The sequence below is a fragment of the Nicotiana sylvestris genome, chromosome 12, assembly GCF_000393655.2.
Source record: "Nicotiana sylvestris chromosome 12, ASM39365v2, whole genome shotgun sequence".
Classification (NCBI taxonomy): domain Eukaryota; kingdom Viridiplantae; phylum Streptophyta; class Magnoliopsida; order Solanales; family Solanaceae; genus Nicotiana; species Nicotiana sylvestris.
This window is the reverse complement of record NC_091068.1, coordinates 150654888-150675492: the sequence shown is the minus strand read 5'-3', so window position 1 is coordinate 150675492 and position 20605 is coordinate 150654888. Positions and strand designations below refer to the sequence as shown.

Below are 20605 nucleotides of genomic sequence, written 5' to 3'. Positions count from 1 at the left end.
CCAACACTCGAAGACCGTCATCAGGCAATTTTGAGCTCGTAAGCCCTCAGTGAGGCAACCCCAATCTGTAAGACCTCAACGAGGCATGCCAAAACTTATAAGACCTTAAAAAGGCATAACCCCGATATTATGACCAAGGCTATATATCGAACTTGTAAGACACCTAAAAAGGCATACCCTCAATATAGACGCCGAGGTCATCTCACACAGGGACTATCGACTATGATCATATCAAAAGGCTCTGGCCAAATTAACGCGTCTCGGCAACGTCCGACCACCGCCATAAAATTAAAGGCCTTCAAATACTTCGAAAATAACCGGTTAATCAGGCTACCCCCGGCATAAGCAAAGGATCTTCGATCATGTCAACTCCAAATAATGACAAGGCTTCGAGACAATCAGCCTTCAACAAAAGGATTCGAAAAATCAGCCTTCAAGAGAAACTCCCGATGTACTCAATTATCATCACATATTGACTAATAATCGAGGTTCTTATTTGAGTCGTTGAAGAGTCGGACGAACACAAAACATGCTAAGGCATAATCAAAACTTCAAAAGTCTTCAGCCGAAATGGGGAAAACTATAGCCATATTAGAGGTCGCATCGACCCAATCTACAAAGTGCATAAGGGCCAATGTGTAAGACACTAAGGGCCAACATAAGAGCCTAAGGGCCAATATGTTGAAAACCTAAGGGTCAATGAGCCTGAGTCAAAACTTGATTCGAGCACCTAGCCCTGAATTGTCAACTAGTATCAATTACTCATCAAGCACAACCAAAGGGTTCCTATCTTAAAATTCCAGCATATCAGACTAATTATCGACAAGCATCAACACTCAAAATATAAACAAAGACACAAGCAAGTGGAAATTCATATGAATGGAAAACCAAAGGGTTCCTTTTTATTATAACTAATGGTACAAAGATACATTTACAACACTCCCGCATGGAGCCCTATACAAGGAACAAGAAAGAAAAATCTAGTCTACCCTCGGGAACTTAGCCTTTCCCCCCTCGGGGACTATGTCACCATTGGATCCATCTGGACCAGCTTCCTTACAGGCCTCCTCCTCGTTGTCTTCAGCATCGGAAATGAGGAACTTGGCGTCTAGCTATAACATCATATTTCAGATAGATGACCACCTTCTTATCGGCTTTTGCTCGAACCTCTTCAGCTTCGGCTCGAGCGTCTACAACTTCGGCCTTTATCTTCAAAAGTTCTATTTCAAGCTTAGCAATCCTGCTCATCTGGATTGAGTCACCTTCCGGAGCTTTACTAAGCTGTATCTCGAGGGTGGAGGCCTTATCCAAAGCGTTCCTTTTGTCCGCAACATGAACATCTATCTGTGCCTTCAAGTTGTTGCATTATGAATTGACATGGTTGGTGTAACAACCCGACCGGTCGTTTTAAGCTCTAGTGCATCGTTCAATAATTTGGGGCCATGAGCAACTTCACTTTAGGTATTATAACTTGAACACATGGTCGAAATTTAATTCCAAGGAATTCGGAGTTGATTTGGAAAGGGAATTCTCATTTCGGAACTTTAAGTTAAAGAATTGACTAAGATTGGATTTCAGAGTAAACAACCTCATAATCGGGATCTGAAGGTTCCAGTAGGTTCGTATGATAATTTCAAACTTGGGCGTATGCCCGGATCGGGTTTTGGATGACCTAGGAGCGTTTTGGTGCCTATTGTGGAAGTTAGCATTTTGGATGAAATTGCATAAGTTTAGGTTAAAGTGCATTTTAGTGTTATCGATGTCCATTTAGGATTCTGAGTCTCAGAGTAGCGTATGGTGATTCTGGAGTTGGGAGCGCGATTGGAAGTGAATTCGGAGGTCCGTAGGCCCTTTTGGAGTCATTTGGCTAAAGATAGAAATTTGAAGGTTTTTGAGGAGTTTGCCCGGAAGTGAACTTTTTGATATCGGGGTCAGATTTTGATTCCGGAAGTTGGAGTAGGTCCGTAATATCAAATATGACTTATGTGCAAAATTTGAGGTCAATGGGACGTGATTTGATAGGTTTTGACATCGAATGTAGAAGTTTGAAATTCTAAAGTTCATTAAGCTTGAATTGGAGAGTTATTCGTGATTTCGATGTTGTTTGATGTGATTTGAGGCCTCAAGCAGGTCCGTGTTAAGTTATGGGACTGGTTTGTGTGGTTGGACGGAGTCTTGGGAGCCTCGGGTGTGTTTCAGATGGAGGTGTTGCTGATTGCTAGTATCTGGTTTCCTTCTTAGCGAAGGCGAATGGAGTCCCGCGTTCGTGAAGAGGAAAGTGGGAGGCTACATGATTTGGCCTTCGCGAACGCGAAGGGGTGGGCTAAGTAGACTACGCGAACGTGTATGGGAGATCGTGAGCGCGTAGAAGGAAAGAGCGGAGCGGGGCCTGAGGCCGTTGGCCAACGCGAGCGCGAGGCTTGGAAATCGAACGCATAGGGTCCGGGGAGCTGGCCTTCGCAAACGCGAGCATCAGTTCGCGAACACGATGAAGAAATTTTGGGGCTGAAGCAGGTTGTGCTTCGTGAACGCGAGGACATTTCCGCGTTCGCGAAGAAGGGCAGTGCTGGGCAGTGAGTTGTTTTAAGACGGGATTTGGCCCATTTCTTTTATTTTTCTGTTGGCTTGGGCGATTCTTGGAGGATTTCAAGAGGGGGTTTCATCATTCAATGTCAAGGTAAGTTATTCCCACCTATCAGGAGTTAAATACATTGATTATGTATGGATTTTTACATGGAAATTAGTGGAAATTTGGGGTTTTTGAGGAAGACCTAGAAATTTGATATTCTTGAATTTTGACCACGATTTTAGACATGAAATTAAGAGAAAATCATATATTTGAGTTCGTGAGTTCATGGGTAAACTTTATCTTCGAAAAACTTTTGGAATCCGGGCCCGTGAGCCCGTGGGCAATTTTGTCAACTTTTCGATCGGGGTTAGGAATTGTTATAAATTGGATTGTAATGAGTAATTGAACATATATTAATGGATTTTCATAATTATTGGCTAGTTTTGGAGCATTGTGCATCAATTCGAGTCTCCGGAAGAGCGTGGAATGCCGGTTATGGACCTTCGGAGCGAGGTGAGTCTCCTTTCTAACTTTGTAAGAGGGAATTATCCCCATCGGTGAAATAATTGGTTATGTGTTCCTATTGGTGGGGTCTACGTATGCACGAGGTGACTAGAGTCCATGCGTAAATACTATTATGTGTAAGTCCGGGTAGTCTAGGACCCAAAAACATGCTATACTTGGAATAATTGTAATCTTATTGACAGTTGAATTGCATAAATCCTATCGAATTGGTAAATGAATTTCTAAAAGAATTAGACTTCATTTTCTTATATCGTTAAAAGATTATTGGCTTTTATTTGGATAAATATTCCCTGATAAATTCTTAATTGGTTGTTCGAATGTGTGTATTTATGTGTGCCTGCGTCGCATGTATGATTCGCGAGTGGGGTGTTTGTTTATTTATGTTGACCACGTCGCATGTATGATTCGCGAGCGGGGTAATAGATGCATCTATAGTTCGCGTCGTTCGACCATCGGCAGTGCACATTTTACATTTATGTTGGATCAGGCCGTACGACCTCGACATGATATGCACATGCTTGTATTGTTTGCCTGAGATTTATAAATGTTGATATTTGCCTTTCCTGGCCGGAGATAAATTGATAAAAGATGATGAAAAGTAAATCTTTGGAAATCCATTATTATTTGAAAAGTTGTTTACCTGCTATCTGGATTTATGAGGTTATAATTTCTTTATAAAATCAATGATCTCCTCCCATTTTTACAAATATTATTATTGGACCACTAGTAAGTGTCGAAGTCGACCTCTCATCTCTACTTCTTCGAGATTAGACAGGATACTCATTGGGTACACGTTGTTTTCGTACTCATACTACACTTGCTGTGCATTTTTGTTCCACAAGCACATGCATCTCTAGTGGCCTAGTGGGCGTAGCAGCATGGTTGATACGAAGACTTAGGTGAGTTGCACTCCTCGAGACGACCCGCAGCCAACAGAGTCTCTTTCAGATTACTGTACTTACTTTCTGTCCAACTTTGTATTCCGGACAGTTGTTGTATTACATTATTTCTTAGAAATTGCTCATGCACTTGTGACACTAGGTTTTGGGATGATTATGGGGTATTCCTTATTTACTTCTAAACATTCTTTTTTTTGCAAATATTATCATTTACTAGCTGATTGAAGGAAAATTTTAGTTTTCAAAATTATTAAGATAAGAATTAAATTAAGTATTTTGGTTGGCTTGCCTGACAGTAGTGTCCGGCGCCATCACGACCCTTAGTGGATATTGGGTCGTGACAACATGGTATCAGTACATTAGGTTCCCTTAGGTCTCACGAGTCTTGAGCGAGTCTAGTAGAGTCTTGCGGATCGGTACAGAGATGTCTGTACTTATCTTCGAGAGGCTACGGGGCTGTTAGGAGCACTTCCCTTCTTGATTCCTCATCGTGCGATTTGATTCTTTTGCGGCTTATGCCTTTATTTCCTTCCTATTTGATCTTATGCGACGCGAACTGCTCTCTATAAATTGAGAATTGAAGAATTGTAATGGTACTACCAATGTGGTGCGGGATGGTTCTCCCTAAATAGTTGATTGAGCTATTGTCGTTGCCTTGCGGAAGGATATCTTGTCATTTCGGCTCAGTAACAGTATTCCTGAGAGCTTTGAGGCTATGCACAGATTGCTATGATGCTCACGATTGGTTATCACACAGTATTGACCTGATGGTAGGATACTTGCCTATGTGTTGGGGCAGTGAATGATTCGAAAGGAAGTCTACTTAGTGCACGATTCAGAGATCGGATATCTCATTTTCGATGAAGGAAAAGCAATTGGCCTATGAATGTCTAGATTTGGGGTGATGGAGTAACGAGACTTGGTATTTTCGAGCGTGGTGGAATTTTAATCTGCGATGTAGTGTCGTCCTCAGTTGTATGTGTTAAGTTCGCCAGTGTTATGGTCTTTTGCAATTCTCTCTTGGGGTAGGATATTCTGAAATAATATCGGAGAAACGACGGTTCCATATCGTGGGGTGCGGTGGTTCAGGATTGAATCAGTGTTTCTAATGTCGACGGTTCGAGAAAGATGATCTCCGAAAAGGTTTAAAGTTAGTAGCGATTTGTGGGTTTAAGTGCTACGAAGATAGATTTTTTTAAGGCAACAACTGAGCAACGAAGGATGAGGAAGGACATGTGGGGAGTGTCAGACGGTGGTTAAAATTTCTAGAAGTCCAGGTATAAGAAGCAAAGGTGGAGTGGTCGATTAGAGGGGTGAGTTCCGCCAAAATGGGAGAGTGGCGGAGTTGCATATGGGCTTTGTGTTAGGATGACTAGGCACCTTAAGGAGAGTTTGGAACAACTTGGGAATTTTAGTGATTGATGATTGGGGTCTACGTATCTAATTTGAAGTATGAGCTATTATGCGGTAAGAGATTTGATATAACAGAAAAGAGCTACTTGAAATGAAGAAGGATACAACGTAACTTTGAATTCGAAGGATGTTGCCGCACATTTAATTGATGTCCATAAGGGGTGAATGGACTTGTGCAGCTAGAGAGTGAGCTTGGACTCAGGATGGGTTATTGATGTCGTAGTGATTGTACCTCGTGTAGCAACGTTGGAGGACGTCGGCACATAAATTCCATAGGTGGGTTATCTCCAGTGAGCAGCTCGGCGGTCGCATGGATTGGCGAAGCTTCTGCGAAGAATTCTATTGGTTATACAACAAAGAGATCGGTCGTGCGAATATGGTTATGGATTCAGAGTATGAAAAGAGGGTTTTACAAAAAGATTCTGAGAATTTTTGCGGTTGATTGCACAATGTTATGTCAATAAGAGATAAAGAATCCTGGTGAATTCCAAATTTGTGTAATAGTGGATTCAAGCTAAGTGGGAGAGTTCCACCGCTTAGGATTGGGTTGCATGGCTAACTACTTGCGAGGTTTCTGTTATTAGCATATTGATGGGTTATTATAGCTGCAGAAAACGAACATAAGTGGTAATTTGAGCAAAGAAATTATTAAATGTGTGCTATCATTGGCCTTATTAGCTCATGTTCAGACTCGGGGAAGGATTCAGGATTTATGCCTTGTATAGATGTGGGTCTCAAGGAAAATGATTCTGCCGGGTGCTTTATCGAGAGGGTATTCATGTGCTAGAAGATTCATGGAGTTTATTATATTCGGCACCAAGTTAGAGCGTGTGGCTCTCAACAACGGTCCTAGTGGATTCAAAGGTTAAAGTGTGGTGCCTAATGATTTCGAGCCTATAAGTACGGTTAAGAATCAAGCTTTCGTAGCAGCTTATGAGAAGAGGCCCAGAATGTTCTATGATGTTTTGACTCGCAATGTAGCATTTGGGAGGAAAATGAGAAAAGACTTCGGATGCGTAGAGGGATTATCAGAATGGGCATACTGGTTGAGGATGCTAATTGCGCACAAGGGAGGTATGAAACGGTTCGTGGGATTGGAGATAGCGTGGTCTCGTGATTCAAGGTCCTTCGGGATGAGTGTGGATGGGGTATGTTATGTGTTGAATGAAGTTATTATTATCTCTAAGGCAATCAAGGATAAATTGGAAGAAGATAAATTGATTAGCCATTGTTGAATTGGCATATTGGTGGTAGTGATCAGTTGCTGCAGCGGGACCAAGTTATGCAAGTGATTCGTGACGGTACGTGTGAGGCCGGTTGGCTGCGGTAATTGATGTTATTCAGAAGTATTCTACTATTATGGCCTGTTATGTGTAGGCGGATCCCGGAAGGGCTATGGTGGCTTAGACCACTACTTAGAGATTTGCATATTCCACGGTTATGAGAATTCACCTGTGTGTTGCTATGGTTCTCCTAAAGTGAGTTAAGTGAAAAGTTTTTATATGATGAAGTGTTAATCTATTAGTGGTTCCGAAGTTATGATGAAAAACGTGTTTTCTATCGTATATTGGCATATTGGGTGCAGTGAGTGGTATGTAATTTGAAGTGAGGATCAAGGTTGCAATTCGGTGTTGACAAAGATGTCACGAGCTCGAATAAGCAGGAAAGGAGTTTCGATGTTTAAGGTAAGTTGGTATTGTCTTCAGCATCACCTGAGATTGGTGTTTTCTGAAAAAGGCTTTGCATCCTGGTTAAGGATTCTTGATCTCTTTTCAGCGTTAGTGCGGCCGATGGTTTGGATGTACATACCTATTATCTATTACGGAAGGTTGTGGGAGCGTGCCCCACGGGAAGGTTGTATTAGTGTGGCATGTATCCACTTGATTGATTGAAGAGTTAAATCAAGTATGAAGATTGTAATGATGTCGTTAAATTAAGAATTGATGCCTGGAGGGCACACAGTTTATTGAGTTGCGGACTGTGGAGGATTACTCCAGTTATGATGGTTGTTCTTGTGTGTTATGAGAAAAAGGGAGTGATTATGGACCTTTGAAAGGTTATTATCCTGGTTCAGTGCGATCAGAATCAGCTTGAGGTCTGTGGATGGATTTAAATGTGAATGGGCTCTATATTAGGCCAGATGTGTTCATTTCATCCATGTGCTCCTTATGGAAGAGTAGTCGGGGTGTTATTTCGTCGTCAGCTATTTCATGTAATGATGTATTGCGCCATGTGAGTCAAGAGACGGCTTGGTGAATTTCTTATGTGTTGAGGTTCTGCGTAAAGATGATGTTATATGAGCAGAATGGCTCTTGAGATTCAGATCGTATATCGCACCTCAGTGGTGCTTGAGTTTGTAGCTTATAGCGCTATATGTCTCCCCAGGGAGGGTATTATGCACTTGACGTGCTGGTGACCGATATTCGGTATTTTGATGTAATGAGCAATCTAGCTCTGTGTGTATCTCCTTATGTGAATTTTATGTGTGGATCGGGTGGCACGCCGCCATGGGTATGTTATTTGGATTGGGTTGCGCGCTGCAACAATGTGATGTTGAGTACAGTTCCCTATATCTATTTTTATGTGTTTTGTTTCCTATTTTTTTCTGAGGAAAACTCATATTAGCTATATGCCCGCGTCGCAGGTATGATTCACGGGCGGGGTGTTTGTTTAATTATGTTGACCGCGTCGCATGTATGATTTGCGAGCGGGGCAATTGGATTTCCTTTTTAGAGTTCGTTTTCCTTTGTATCACGCTCGAATTGGTAGCCTATTGTCACATTGTGGCATCATATGAGACTTTTGATCATGTCCGGGATGGGCTATTGCCTAAGCAGTTCGTACTGGGTGAGACGAGTTCATTGGATTTAGGATCACTGCAATCTGATTATATGAAGTATATTAAGGAGCTAAGACCATTATTTGGTTCAGAATGAGGTGATGGTTCTTGTCAGCAGTATAGACCCAATGATTTATTGATTCAGTAGTTGGTTATTGATTTCTACACATCTCTTCCATCGTGGCGGTATTGTAAGAGTTAGAGCAAGACTTATATATATATATATATCATGAGGTGCATTGGGAGCATTAGATTCGTGGAATTTCAACTAATTTAATCAGAGAATGTTATTGTCGTCCTGTGAGTAAAGTGGTGCAAGGTGCGAATTCGACTAAGGTATGCAGTCATGTTTTGGTGCTGTGTGTAGTTATTGATATGGTGAGCGTATGTTGGAAACAGGCCTGGCATAAACTTTCGGATGTTGGAATTTGGCTCTAAGGCTTATTTGCTTGAATAAAAGGGAATATCTCCAAAATTGATCAAGCTAACGTGCTCAACTGAGTTGTAGTAGCACGGGTAGGTGCACGAGGTGTTAACGAGTGATTTCAGACTACTTCAGTGTAGTTCTCAGCACATTCGAGGACGAACGTATGTTTAAGTAGGAGAGAATGTAACGACCCGACCAGTCGTTTTGAGCTCTAGTGCGTTATTCAGCAGTTTGGGGCCATGAGCAGCTTCACTTCAGGTATTATGACTTGTACGCATGGTCATAATTGAATTTCGGGGAATTCAGAGTTGATTTGGAAATGGAATTCTCATTTTGGAAGCTTTATTTTGAAAGAATTGACTAGGATTGGATTTCAGAGTAAACAACCTCGGAACCGGGATATGAAGGTTCCAGTAGGTTCGTATGATGATTTCGGACTAGGGCGTATGCCCGGATCAGGTTTTGGATGACCCGGGTGCGTTTTAGCGCCTATTGTGGAAGTTAGCATTTTGGAAGAAATTTCATAAGTTTGGGTTGAAGTGCATTTCAGTGTTATCAATGTCCGTTTGGGATTCCGAGTCTGGGAGTAGCTCTGTATGGTTATTCTGGAGTTGGGAGTGCGATCGAAAGTGAATTCGAAGGTTCGTAGGTCATTTTGGAGTCATTTGGCTAAACATAAAAATTTGAAGGTTTTTGAGGAGTTTGACCAGAAGTGGACTTTTTGATATCAGGGTCGGATTTCGATTCCGATTCCGGAAGATAAAGTAGGTTTGTAATGTCGAATATGACTCGTGTGCAAAATTTGAGGTCAATCGGACGTGATTTGATAGGTTTCGACATCGAATGTAGAAGTTTGAAATTCTAAAGTTCATTAAGCTTGAATTGGAGGGTGATTCATGATTTTTATGTTGTTTGATGTGATTTGAGGCCTCGAGCAGGTCCGTTTTAAGTTATGGGACTGGTTTATGTGATTGGACGGGGTCCCGGGGGCCTCGGGTGTTTTTCAGGGTGGTTTCGGATCGAATTTGGATAAAAAACTGCTGCTAATTGCTGGTAACTGGTTTCCTTCTTCTCGAACGCGAAGGGAGTCCCGCGTTCACGAAGAGGAAAGTGGGAGGTTGCCTAATTTGGTCTTTGCGAATGCGAAGGAGTGGGCTGAGTTGACTACGCGAATGCGTATGGGAGATCGCGAGCATGTAGAAGGAAAGAGAGGAGCGAGGCCTGAGGCCGTTGGCCTACGCGAACGCATAGGGTCCGGGAAGCTGGCCTTCGCGAACGCGAGCGTTAGGTCGCGAACACAATGAAGAAATTTTGGGGCTGAAGCTGGTTGTGCTTCGCGAACGCGAGGACATTTCCGCGTTCGCGAAGAAGGGCAATGAGTTGTTTTAAGACTAGATTTTGCCCATTTTTTTCATTTTTCTCTTGGCTTGGGCGATTTTTGGAGGATTTCAAGAGGAGGTTTCATCATTCAATGGCAAGGTAAGTTATCCCCATTTATTAGGAGTTAAATACATTGATTGTGTATGGATTTTTACATGAAAATTAGTGAAAATTTGGGGTTTTTGAAGAAGACCTAGAAATTTAATATTCTTGAATTTTGACCACGATTTTGGACATGAAATTAAGAGAAAATCATATATTTGAGTTTGTGAGTTCATGGGTAAACTTTATCTTCGAAAAACTTCGGAATCTGAGCATCTGGTCCTGAGGGAAATTTTGTCAACTTTTTGATCGGGGTTAGGAATTGTTATAAGTTGTATTGTAATGAGTAATTGAACATATATTAATGGATTCACATCATTATTGGCTAGTTTTGGAGCATCGTGCATCGATTCGAGTCTTCGAAAGAGCGTGGAATGTCGGTTATGGATCTTCGGAGTGAGGTGAGTCTCCTTTCTAACCTTGTAAGAGGGAATTGTTCCCATAGGTGAAATAATTGGTAATGTGCTCCTATTTGTGGGGGATACATATGCACGAGGTAACGAGAGTCCGTACGTAGCTACTATTATGTGTAAGTCCGGGTAGTCTAGGACCCAAAAGCATGCTATACTTGGAATAATTGTAATCTTATTGACAGTTGAATTGCTTAAAACCTATCTAATTGGTAAATGAATTTCTAATAGGATTAAACTTCATTTTCTTAAATCGTTAAAAGAGAATTGGCTTTTATTTGGATAAATATTCCCCGATAAATTCTTAATTGGTTGTTCGAATGTGTGTATCTATGTGTGCCCGCATCACATGTATGATTCGCGAGCGGGGTGTTTGTTTATTTATGTTGACCGCGTCGCATGTATAATTCGCGAGAGGGGTAATAGATGCATCTATGGTTCGCGCCGTTCGACCCTCGGTAGTGCACATTTTACATTTATGTTGGATCGGGCCGTACGACCTCGACATGATATGCGCATGCTTGTATTGTTTGCCTGAGATTTATAAATGTTGATATCTGCCTTTCCTGGCCGAAGATAAATTGATAAAAGATGATGAAAAGTAAATCTTTGGAAATCCATTATTATTTGAGAAGTTGTTTACCTGCTATCCGGCTTTATGAGTTTATAATTGCTTTATAAAATCCATGATCTCCTCCCATTTTTACAAATATTATTATTTGACCACTAGTAAGTGTCGAAGTCAACCTCTCGTTTCTAATTCTTTGAGATTATACGGGATACTCATTGGGTACACATTGTTTTCGTACTCATACTACACTTGCTCTGCATTTTTGTTGCACAGGCACATGCATCTCTAGTGGCCTAGTGGGCGTAGCAGCATGGTTGATATGGAGACTTAGGTGAGCTGCACTCCTCGAGACGACCCGCAACCAACAGAGTCTCTTTCAGATTACTGAACTTACTTTCTGTCCAACTTTGTATTCCGGATGGTTGTTGTATTGCATTATTTCCTAGAAATTGCTCATGCACTTGTGACACCGAGTTCTGAGATAGTTATGGGGTATTCTGTATTTACTTCTAAACATTCTTTTTATTTTTTTGCAAAGATTATCTTTTACTAGCTGAATTGAAGGAAAGTTTTAGTTTTCAAAATTATTAAGATTAGAATTAAATTAAGTATTTTGGTTGGCTTGCCTGACAACAGTGTCCGGCGTTATCACGACCCTTAGTGGATTTTGGGCCGTGACAGTTGGTTTCGCCCCGAAGGCATTCCAGCGTCTCTGTCTTTCTCTGAAACTGGGATACCGAAATGTTAGTTTCTGAAGATGGAGGAAGGAGCCTGTATTCCCTCAAAATAGAAGTTACCTGTTTCTCGAGGTTGCCTTCGTAATTACGACTTCGGTCCAACTCCGATCGAAGATGTATCGGCTCTCTTGTTTTCTTATCACATAGAAGCCTGAGGGATTTCTCCCCATTCAAGGCTTTATGCAACTTAGCCTCACAGCAAAGCAGCCCAGACTTGAGCTTATCGAAGGCCTACGAGAAAGAAAAGTTCAGTTAAAAAGGAGAGAGTATGAAGTTGGAAAAGTGATAATAAACTCAAAACTCACCATAGAGCAGAGCCGCTGAGCTTCCTTAAAGGTCGACTTCGCATCTACCAGCTCAGTCTCATTGGCCCCGGTAGAGCCACCCGAGGCGCTCCGATTGGGCAGAGATACGTCGAAGCCCATCCCGACGTCTGAAAACCAGGTGCAAAATCAGGTACTGAAGGGCCTTCACCTTTCCTCGCTTGAGGAATTTCTCCCTCGAGACTATGGGCCTCAAGCTCAGCAGGCTCAACAATCTTGGAAGGCCTACTAGTTCTGGCCATCAATATAGAGTCATCCTCTCTAGGTGCATTGATGTCCACAGAACGACCGATAAAAATGAGGTCTTCGTCAGCGGCAACTTCCTCCTCGCACCCTCGGGCGGATCCTGCTTTGCTATGGGAATCCTCGTCCTTCGAGGACCTTTTCCTTTTGTTATCCTTCCTTGCCTCAGAAATCGAAGGTCCTTCCTCCTCCTCGAAAGGGGACAGTCTCACCTCAGAAAACTCACCGATGCCGCCAACAAGGAAATTAGTGTACGAAAGGGAAAGTACTCCTCAAGAGAAGGACTACATAGCACATACCATGGTTCTTAGCCTCCTATTTTCCCTTCGACAAATCTCGCCAATCGCGCTCATCATAAGTCGAAGAGGCCACCAGTTTTCAGGCCCAGCCCGCAGGATCGGGGACCTCATTTGGCATCCACGGGATCGCTGCGGAAAAGGAAATAAAACGCCCTTACGGAGTCTAGCTCCACTGAGAACAAAAATAATGGAATTTAGTGTATCACTTATGCTTGAAATTCCATTTCTCGGGAAACGACAGGAACTCCGTAGGAATAATATCAATAGTCCTCACTCGAACAAACCGACTCATCCATCCTCGATCCTTGTCCTCCTTATCACTGGAGATAAAGGGCATGATGGATCGACGTCGTAGTGTAATTAGACATCCTTTAACATAAGAAAGGGAAGATGAAAACTCAGGCGAAAACTTTGATCTGATGCGGCACTAGAACTAGCGCAAAAAAGGAACTCCACAGAGAAAGGTAGTTTCACAAAGAGGAAAAACCTTCAAAGAAAGGAAAGCAAGTATATATAAGAAGAGCGACGACTATTCATTAACTTTGATAGCCAATCAGCTCGCACGATGCAATTATGACTTTTTGGGAAATGTACTGACGGGGTCATTTCGGTCACTTCACTGTAATGTCATAGAAATAACGTTACAACCCCATGTTCGAGGCATCTAGGAGTCAAATTGAACCCTTACCAAGCCGACATAGGGAAGGTATGCAATCGAAACTAGAACAACCCGATCTAAAGGGTCTCTATTACTCCGAGACTGAGCTCGAAGAAGTTAAATTAAAAGTTCGAAGCTTGACTTGGCATAAACACTGAAAGGGAAAACTTTGAAGACATTAAACGAGAAAATCCTTTGCATTCATATTTACAAAGGCGCATTTACAAAACTCCCACGCGGAGTCCATGTACAAAAGAAGAAGAAGTACAAAGAACAAAAGTGGCTTAGTCTTCATCTTCGCTACTCCCCGAGACACTCGTAGAGCCCTCGTCCGAAGAGGTCAGAGTTGTTGACTCCTCTTCCAAGGCCTTCTCTTCTTCGATCTCGGCGGAGAGGTCAAAACCCTTGGCATGCACTTCCTCGAAGGCCTTTCTCTGAGCCTTTAACCAAGCATGTGCAAGGGTGCTAGCCAGTTTAAGCTCGGCCTCTTTAGATATCTCCCTAACTCAAGCATTTGCTACAGTAGCGTCATCCCGATATGAGGATAAGAGTGCATCAGCTTCAAACTTAGCCTTGGATAACGCAGCAGTCGACTCGGAATGAAGCACTTGGAATTTGTGACCCTCCTCCTTAGCCCTTGAAGAAGGCCCTGGGTCGAGGCCAGCTCCCCTCGGAGAGTATCCTTTTCCAAGGCTGTGCTATCCTTGCACCGCTTCAGCTTAAGTATCTCGACATCTTTGGCCGCAATCTCTTCCCGAAGCTGCTCCGCTAGGGCATCCTTTCGCTCGATCTATAAATGCCAAGCGAAGATATTAAACACCAAGTTATGAAAACAGCAAGCAAGCTCATGAATACCGAACTACCTGCTCAATGAAGTTGGCCCGCTCTTGGAGCACTTCTCCGAGCTTGCTCGATGGCTGTTCAGTTCCTCTTCCTTTTGGGCGTATAGAGTTTTTAGCTCTTTCAACTCCATGGCAAGCTTCTCTAACTCCTCCTCACTATGAGTCAATTCAGCTCTTAACTTGGAGAAGTCTTGGTCATACATCATCGTGACCTATAGCACGAAGGAAAGAAGTTAGAAAAACAAGGATCAAAACTCAAGGAGCAAAGATTATGTCAAAATCACCTATTTTTAGAGCTTCGCAGCCTCCTCGAGAACAACTGGAGCATCGATATCAGCGTCCTCTTTAACACCGGCAAAAAAATCTCCAAAGATCTCATCCACTCCCTAGGATGTCCCCACATCGTGAATCTCCCTACTTTGGGCATCCCGTGTTTGCCTTGGGGAAAACGACGGGCCTGATTGAAGACCGCCTATGACATCAACCTCTATCGAGGCTTCTCTCGCCCTCGAGGGATCCTCCGACGGCTTCTCTCGCCCTCGAAGGGCCTGATTATATCATGTTCAATGGTCGGATCAGGGATTGCATCCAAACCCTCCTCGAGGGTCTCCTCAATACGAGGTGGGACCGCATCGGCCACCTCTGACTCGGCAGTCTTCTGCCCGACAACCTTCGAAGCATCGATGCTTCGTTTTGCCCTTTGTACCAATGGGTAACCGTCATCATCTTTGTCTTCAGCGCGAAGATTCTCAGCAGCTGCCGAAGTTAGGACCGTAGCATCGGCCCTTGGTTTTTGAGCTTTGGCTCTCTTTGGTTTTGGGGACTCCGCCAGCATCTCCTTCTTTCTCTTTCTATCTTTAGAGAGCCTTGGGGTCTCCTCTTCGCCAAGAGGAGGCCATCTCATTAAAACGGCTTCCCCCAGGCCTGCACAGGCGTAAAATGTCAAACATACCACCAAGAAATCCATTCATAAGGGATTTGGAAGTGATAATGGTAAGGGCGTACAATGATTGTTGGCCTCCCATCGAGTTTTGGCCAGATCACGCCAAACGCGCTTGTCATATGAAAAAGCAGAGTCCAAAAGTGTAACCCAGCCCGGGAGATCGTTGACCACGCCGGGGAACCACATGGTGGCTAAGCAACCAGAGAAAAATCAATTCAAACAACAAAGGAGTTAGTTCGAAAGAGGAAAAGAGGACATTCAGATGATAAAACATGCTCGGTGTAACAACACTTACGCCTCATATTCCATTACTTAGGGAACGACGTCTTCTCGACAAGGATGAGGTCCGAAGTTCTGACTCAAACGAAGCGGCTCATCCACCCACGGTCTTTATCTTCATCGGTATTGGCCAAAAATGCTTTGGCAAATTGATGCCACAGTTTGACTAGGACCCCTCGATAGAGGCAAGAACTATACAATCTGATCAGGTGATCGAGGGTGAAAGACATCCCTTCGACCATGTTTGAGAAATGTCTAAGCAAATAGACGATTCTCCAAAAAGAAGGATAAATTTGACCAAGCGTCACTCGATATTATCGACAGAAATTGAGGATCACCGGGTCTATCGATGGAGAAGAAGAACTTACAGGACCCAAGGTAAAGGGATACATATACACGCTGAGGAAACCAGGTTTATGTGTAGTTATATCCTCTTTCGAAGAAAGGATCTCTATTTGTACCGCCTTTCCCAGCGGAAATCTATTTTCACCTTCTTTATGTCAGTTATTAGACTAATATACAGAGACATGGGTTCGCATCGGCCCCGTACCGAAGAAGGTTTATCAATTTTGAAATCAGAGGTTGTATTGAAGGTCCCAGGAACACACTCCTCGACGCTAGGGGAACTACCTTTTTGCTCTTAGATGAGCATGATGAAGAAGGGGCTTCCCCTTTTGAGGTACTGTCTTAGAAGTTTTGGCCATGGTTATAATGAAGTCTCAAAGCAAACTGACGAAGAAGTGAACGCAGAAGAAAGGTGAAAACAGGAAACTGTTAGCAAAGATTTGAAGATCTGAAGATGTTGCAAAGGTTTAAAAGATAAGGAATTGGAGTATTTATAAGTCATCTAAGTGAATTGGAGGAGTTGAAAGGGCGGCCAATAGCTGTTCGTGGGCTTTTCGAGAATCGTGCTTGACAAGACCCCTGTACAACTTTTCTATCACGCCATTTAATGATCTCACGTGGCTGATGTCACAATGGGGTTATCGAAGAGGCAAGAATTCATGATCGTTTCTTATCATTTCATTCTAAGAAATGCGGGGACTATCTGTATACGGCCAAAATTGGGAAGTTCGACTTTGGGGCTACTATGCCGCTCCACGCCTAACCTCGAAGAAGCCCGAAGCAGAGCGTAAGGTGCGACCCGGAGGTGTGTCCCTCGAGGGAGCACATCGAAGGCTCACTATGGTCGACCTCGGAGTAGTACAATCGATGATCGTTATGGAATGAAAATTCCCAAATACACGTGGTTAGAGCTGACCAGGTCTGTAAGAAGTACAAATCTGTACTAAGTCATTATACAGCTATATCAATAGCATTTTCTCGTTATTATTAGACATGTACTATGTTGGGATTCCCCCCTTCTATATAAAGGGGACCCTTGTCATTTTGTAACACACATAATATCGAATACAATAGAACATTCTCTGCTTTTGTTGCCTAAACGTGCTCAACAATTACTCTATAGCTTTATTGCTCCTCGTTTATTGAATTCGTTTATTGTTTATCATTTGTTCATTTATTGTTCTTTATTTATTGCTCATCATCAACCTTTAAAGACTGCCCTCGAGATCCCATATCGCGGAGCTCGAGGCCCTCAACCTTGTGACCACTCGTGTTTGCTTATCATTTCTTGCTCATTTACACTAAGCATTATTCTCCTAACAACTAGTATTAAGATAAATCACGTATTTTTAGAACCACAAATCAAATATAATTGTAGCCCGACTTTGACTATATACAAAATTATTATATGGATTCATCGTAATCATTTATTGTTCGAGTATCTTTAGGAGTTTTCCACGTCAAAATAACCATTAAAGTTTTATTATGTTTTGATCTTCCTATTTAGTTTTTGATTGATATTGCTATATATTTTTTATACCATTTTCAAGGTAAACAGTGAAGTTGGTGGTGATGTATCATCTCCCATGATCAGATGAACTGGACAAAAGAAGTTGTTGGAATGATGACAACGAAGGAAGATGCTTCCTTACGCTATGAAAAAGAAAAGGGTGTTGGGTTGATTAAACCTCTTAGGGCTTCGATACCATGAAAGGCTCTGTTATTCAATAACCAAAACAAACAACATTCAATACATTCCAGACAAAAATAAGACTTCTAACCCTATAGAATTCTGTCTTCAATAAACTTACATCCTAGAGTTTGAGTGTGATTAGGAGTCATTCTTTAAAGTAAATACAATCTCTCGCTAATTCACAAATGACCACACAACTCTACAAAGTCTCAACATTCACAATAAACTTATTTATATGGAAGAGAGGCTCTTCAAATGAGTAAAACAAAATCACGATTACACTTGAAAACAATCAAATTCTTGAAGCACAACATCATTAATTACTACTCCCTCTAATTAGTTCACCTTCCTGCAGTTTACGCGAATTTGACCTTGATCCCCGGTCAATGGCTTGATATTTCCCATCTTAATCATAGACTCAGCGAAATCTTTAGCGAAAGTCCCAAGGTTGGTACTATATATTTGAACAAGGTTATCAGTTTGTCCACCACTAAACAGTGCTTGATCAGAGTGCAGAAGCCCTTTCTTGCACAACAAGTTACTAAAATATTCCGTGTCAAAAAGAACTGGCGTTGGATCAAGAGGAGCAAGGTTGGAATCATCTCCACTACGTGGACAATCGGCTTGCCGTTGACTTGCAAAGGTTGAGTCAATGTTGTTAGTCTCGTTATAGATACGATCTCTGAAAGTGAAACATTGCGCAAACCCTAGTGTATGGCCACCAGAGAGCGCGACGAGATCTTTTTCATCCAAGCCTTGGTTCTTGAAGTTGTTGATAAGTGCAGGTAAGTCCAAGAATGGAGGTGGGATGTCGTTGTTGGCCATGTTTCTATTTGCTGTAGTGGAGTCTCTTCTTCCCAGTTGCACTTCCCACGTTGGTCCACCTAACTGTTCATGAAATTAAAAACCATCTACTACTACTTAATAGTTAACTTTAATTGTTAAGGGTTCATTAGTAGCCATTGCAGCTAGCATATCACTAAGCATTTATAATACTATAACTTGAACTAATATAGTATTTGAGTATAATATTAACCATGGAAAAATATTCTCCTCGTCCCAATTTTTTGATATATTTCGGATTTAGGAAGTCAAACTTCTCAATTTTGATCGCGAATTTAAACATAATTTTTTTAATTTTTTAAATAATATTTACAAATTAAAAAACTACATAAAAAGTAGTATAAGTCACAATAACAATTCAGCATAATTAACAGACGTATGAAACAATCCTGGTAAAAAAATCTCGTTTGACTCTTGAAATTCGAGTAGTATCAAACAAATTGAGACGGAGAAAGTATATATCATAATAAAGGAAAAACTTGACTAGAGGATAGAGAGGGAACGATACGCACTGCAACTACAGAGTCACGAGCCGCAACTGCAACAATGTCTGCACAAGATACAATAGGATGTCCGCAAGCTTTATCAACCTCCGACTTGATTTTGTCAATCACTTCAAATCCTCTAATAGAATTATTATTAGGTCTAGCAGTCTTTTCACTGTCAATAGTCTCCGTTTGGTCAAGAAGAATCGAAGCATCACAGCCCTTCATTTACAAGAAACATTAGTAACATATCTAAATTTTAATTTTAAAATACTGAGTTGATCTAATCTAATTTAGCTTCAAAAACTAATCAAATTGACTCTCGGGAAGCAAAAAATATCACATAAAATGAGACGAAATTGTTTAATGTAGATCTTTTTTTATAAAGTTGGATGAATTGACGTATGAAAAGAGAGAAAGGATCTCACTTGAACGAAGCAATCATGAAAATGTAGACGTAGCAAAGAGGCACCCATTCGCCTCTCTTCCGTGACTGCATCCTCAACAACCCGTTTTATGGTTGGCAAAGCTTGAGGACAAACATAATCGTAGAAATAAGGTGAAAGTGAATTCGAAAATGCCATGCTTGCTAGAGAAAAAATGACTAAAACATGAAGAAAAAGGAAGCTATTCTTAGCCATTTCTATTGCTATAGTTTATAAAGTTACTAGTACACTTCTATGTGTGCTAGCTGCTAATGCTTTTGTGTGACGAAGAGAATAAAATGTGAATGTATTTATAGGTAGAAGAATCGTTGACTATGGCAACACGACAATTGTTCTAGGTTTAGCAACTCTCACTATAATAAGCACAGGACCTCAGAATCAATCCATGCTCGAAATTTTCAGACTTGGTAAATCACAAAATAATGCAACCTCCTCTTTATAACACTATTTATTATTTGGAGAGTCAATAGAGTTTTTGTTGATCGTAATTTTTTTTATGTCTTTTAAATATTTTTAATTTTTAGATATTGTGAATTACAGTAATTTTTTTAGTATAGCTTTTAAATATATGAATTTTATTTCAAAAATTTTAAAATCTATATCCGAATTTGCATCGAAATTAAATATTTTGACCCTATAACGGGGGTACTATTTAGGTTTGGTCTTGAGAGAGGGTGTGTATGTGTTTGTGTGTATTAGTTGAGACTTTGTTATCAACATCGGTAGTAATCGGGATTATTTTAGATGAAAAAACAAAATTTACCCCTCTCCTGACCTTTTTTTTTAGCTGCTTTATCACTTGTTGATAATGTAATGATGGAACTGATGATTAAGATAGAGCCGACTAAGAATTAAAAATCAAAAATCAAAAATCAAAAATCAAAAAATGATATAGCCATTTTTTCCAACGACTTGACCAAAAGGTTTACTTTACAAGTGGTTTCATTCGAATGATATTATATGAGGGAGTGAGTAATCATGGATAATATTGTAACTAACAACTTCAAATTGACAACCAAAAAAAGATGACTAATAATTAGTAAAAATATATACAGAAAAGGAACAACTAAACGTGGACTATATATAGAGAAAACACGTATCCTCTGGGTACTTATACTAAAATGTCAACGCTAACAACATGCAAATAAATAATTATAAGGAGGGTTAGCGATTTGTTATGATGACGGTGAAGGTCTAAATAACTAGTTCCTCAAGTAATAGAGTGAACTTGCCACACTTCTTAAAAAAATTCCTTTTTTAAAGAGAAAGAAAGCGACCAAAACTAGCTAGAAATCAAGAGAATGAAAACCCCAACAACATCTACTGTAAATACG

General features: G+C 41.2%; 2 protein-coding genes across 2 annotated transcripts; both read right to left on the bottom strand.

The window, feature by feature from the left end:
• Positions 1–1080: 1080 nt before the first annotated feature.
• On the bottom strand, positions 1081–15204 carry LOC138883940 (MAR-binding filament-like protein 1-1). Its single transcript, XM_070164663.1, has 6 exons — positions 14908–15204; positions 14259–14449; positions 13712–13896; positions 12258–12706; positions 11933–12103; positions 1081–1350 (listed from the first exon to the last, which is right to left on the bottom strand). Exons 1-6 carry the CDS (start codon positions 15202–15204, stop codon positions 1081–1083), a joined length of 1563 nt encoding a protein of 520 aa, XP_070020764.1.
• Positions 15205–17507: 2303 nt separating this feature from the next.
• LOC104242283 (peroxidase 22.3-like) lies at positions 17508–19540 on the bottom strand. Its single transcript, XM_009797316.2, has 3 exons — positions 19254–19540; positions 18853–19047; positions 17508–18385 (listed from the first exon to the last, which is right to left on the bottom strand). The coding sequence occupies exons 1-3, from the start codon at positions 19464–19466 to the stop codon at positions 17834–17836; spliced, it is 960 nt and encodes a 319-aa protein (XP_009795618.2). The 5' UTR covers positions 19467–19540; the 3' UTR covers positions 17508–17833.
• Positions 19541–20605: the final 1065 nt, after the last annotated feature.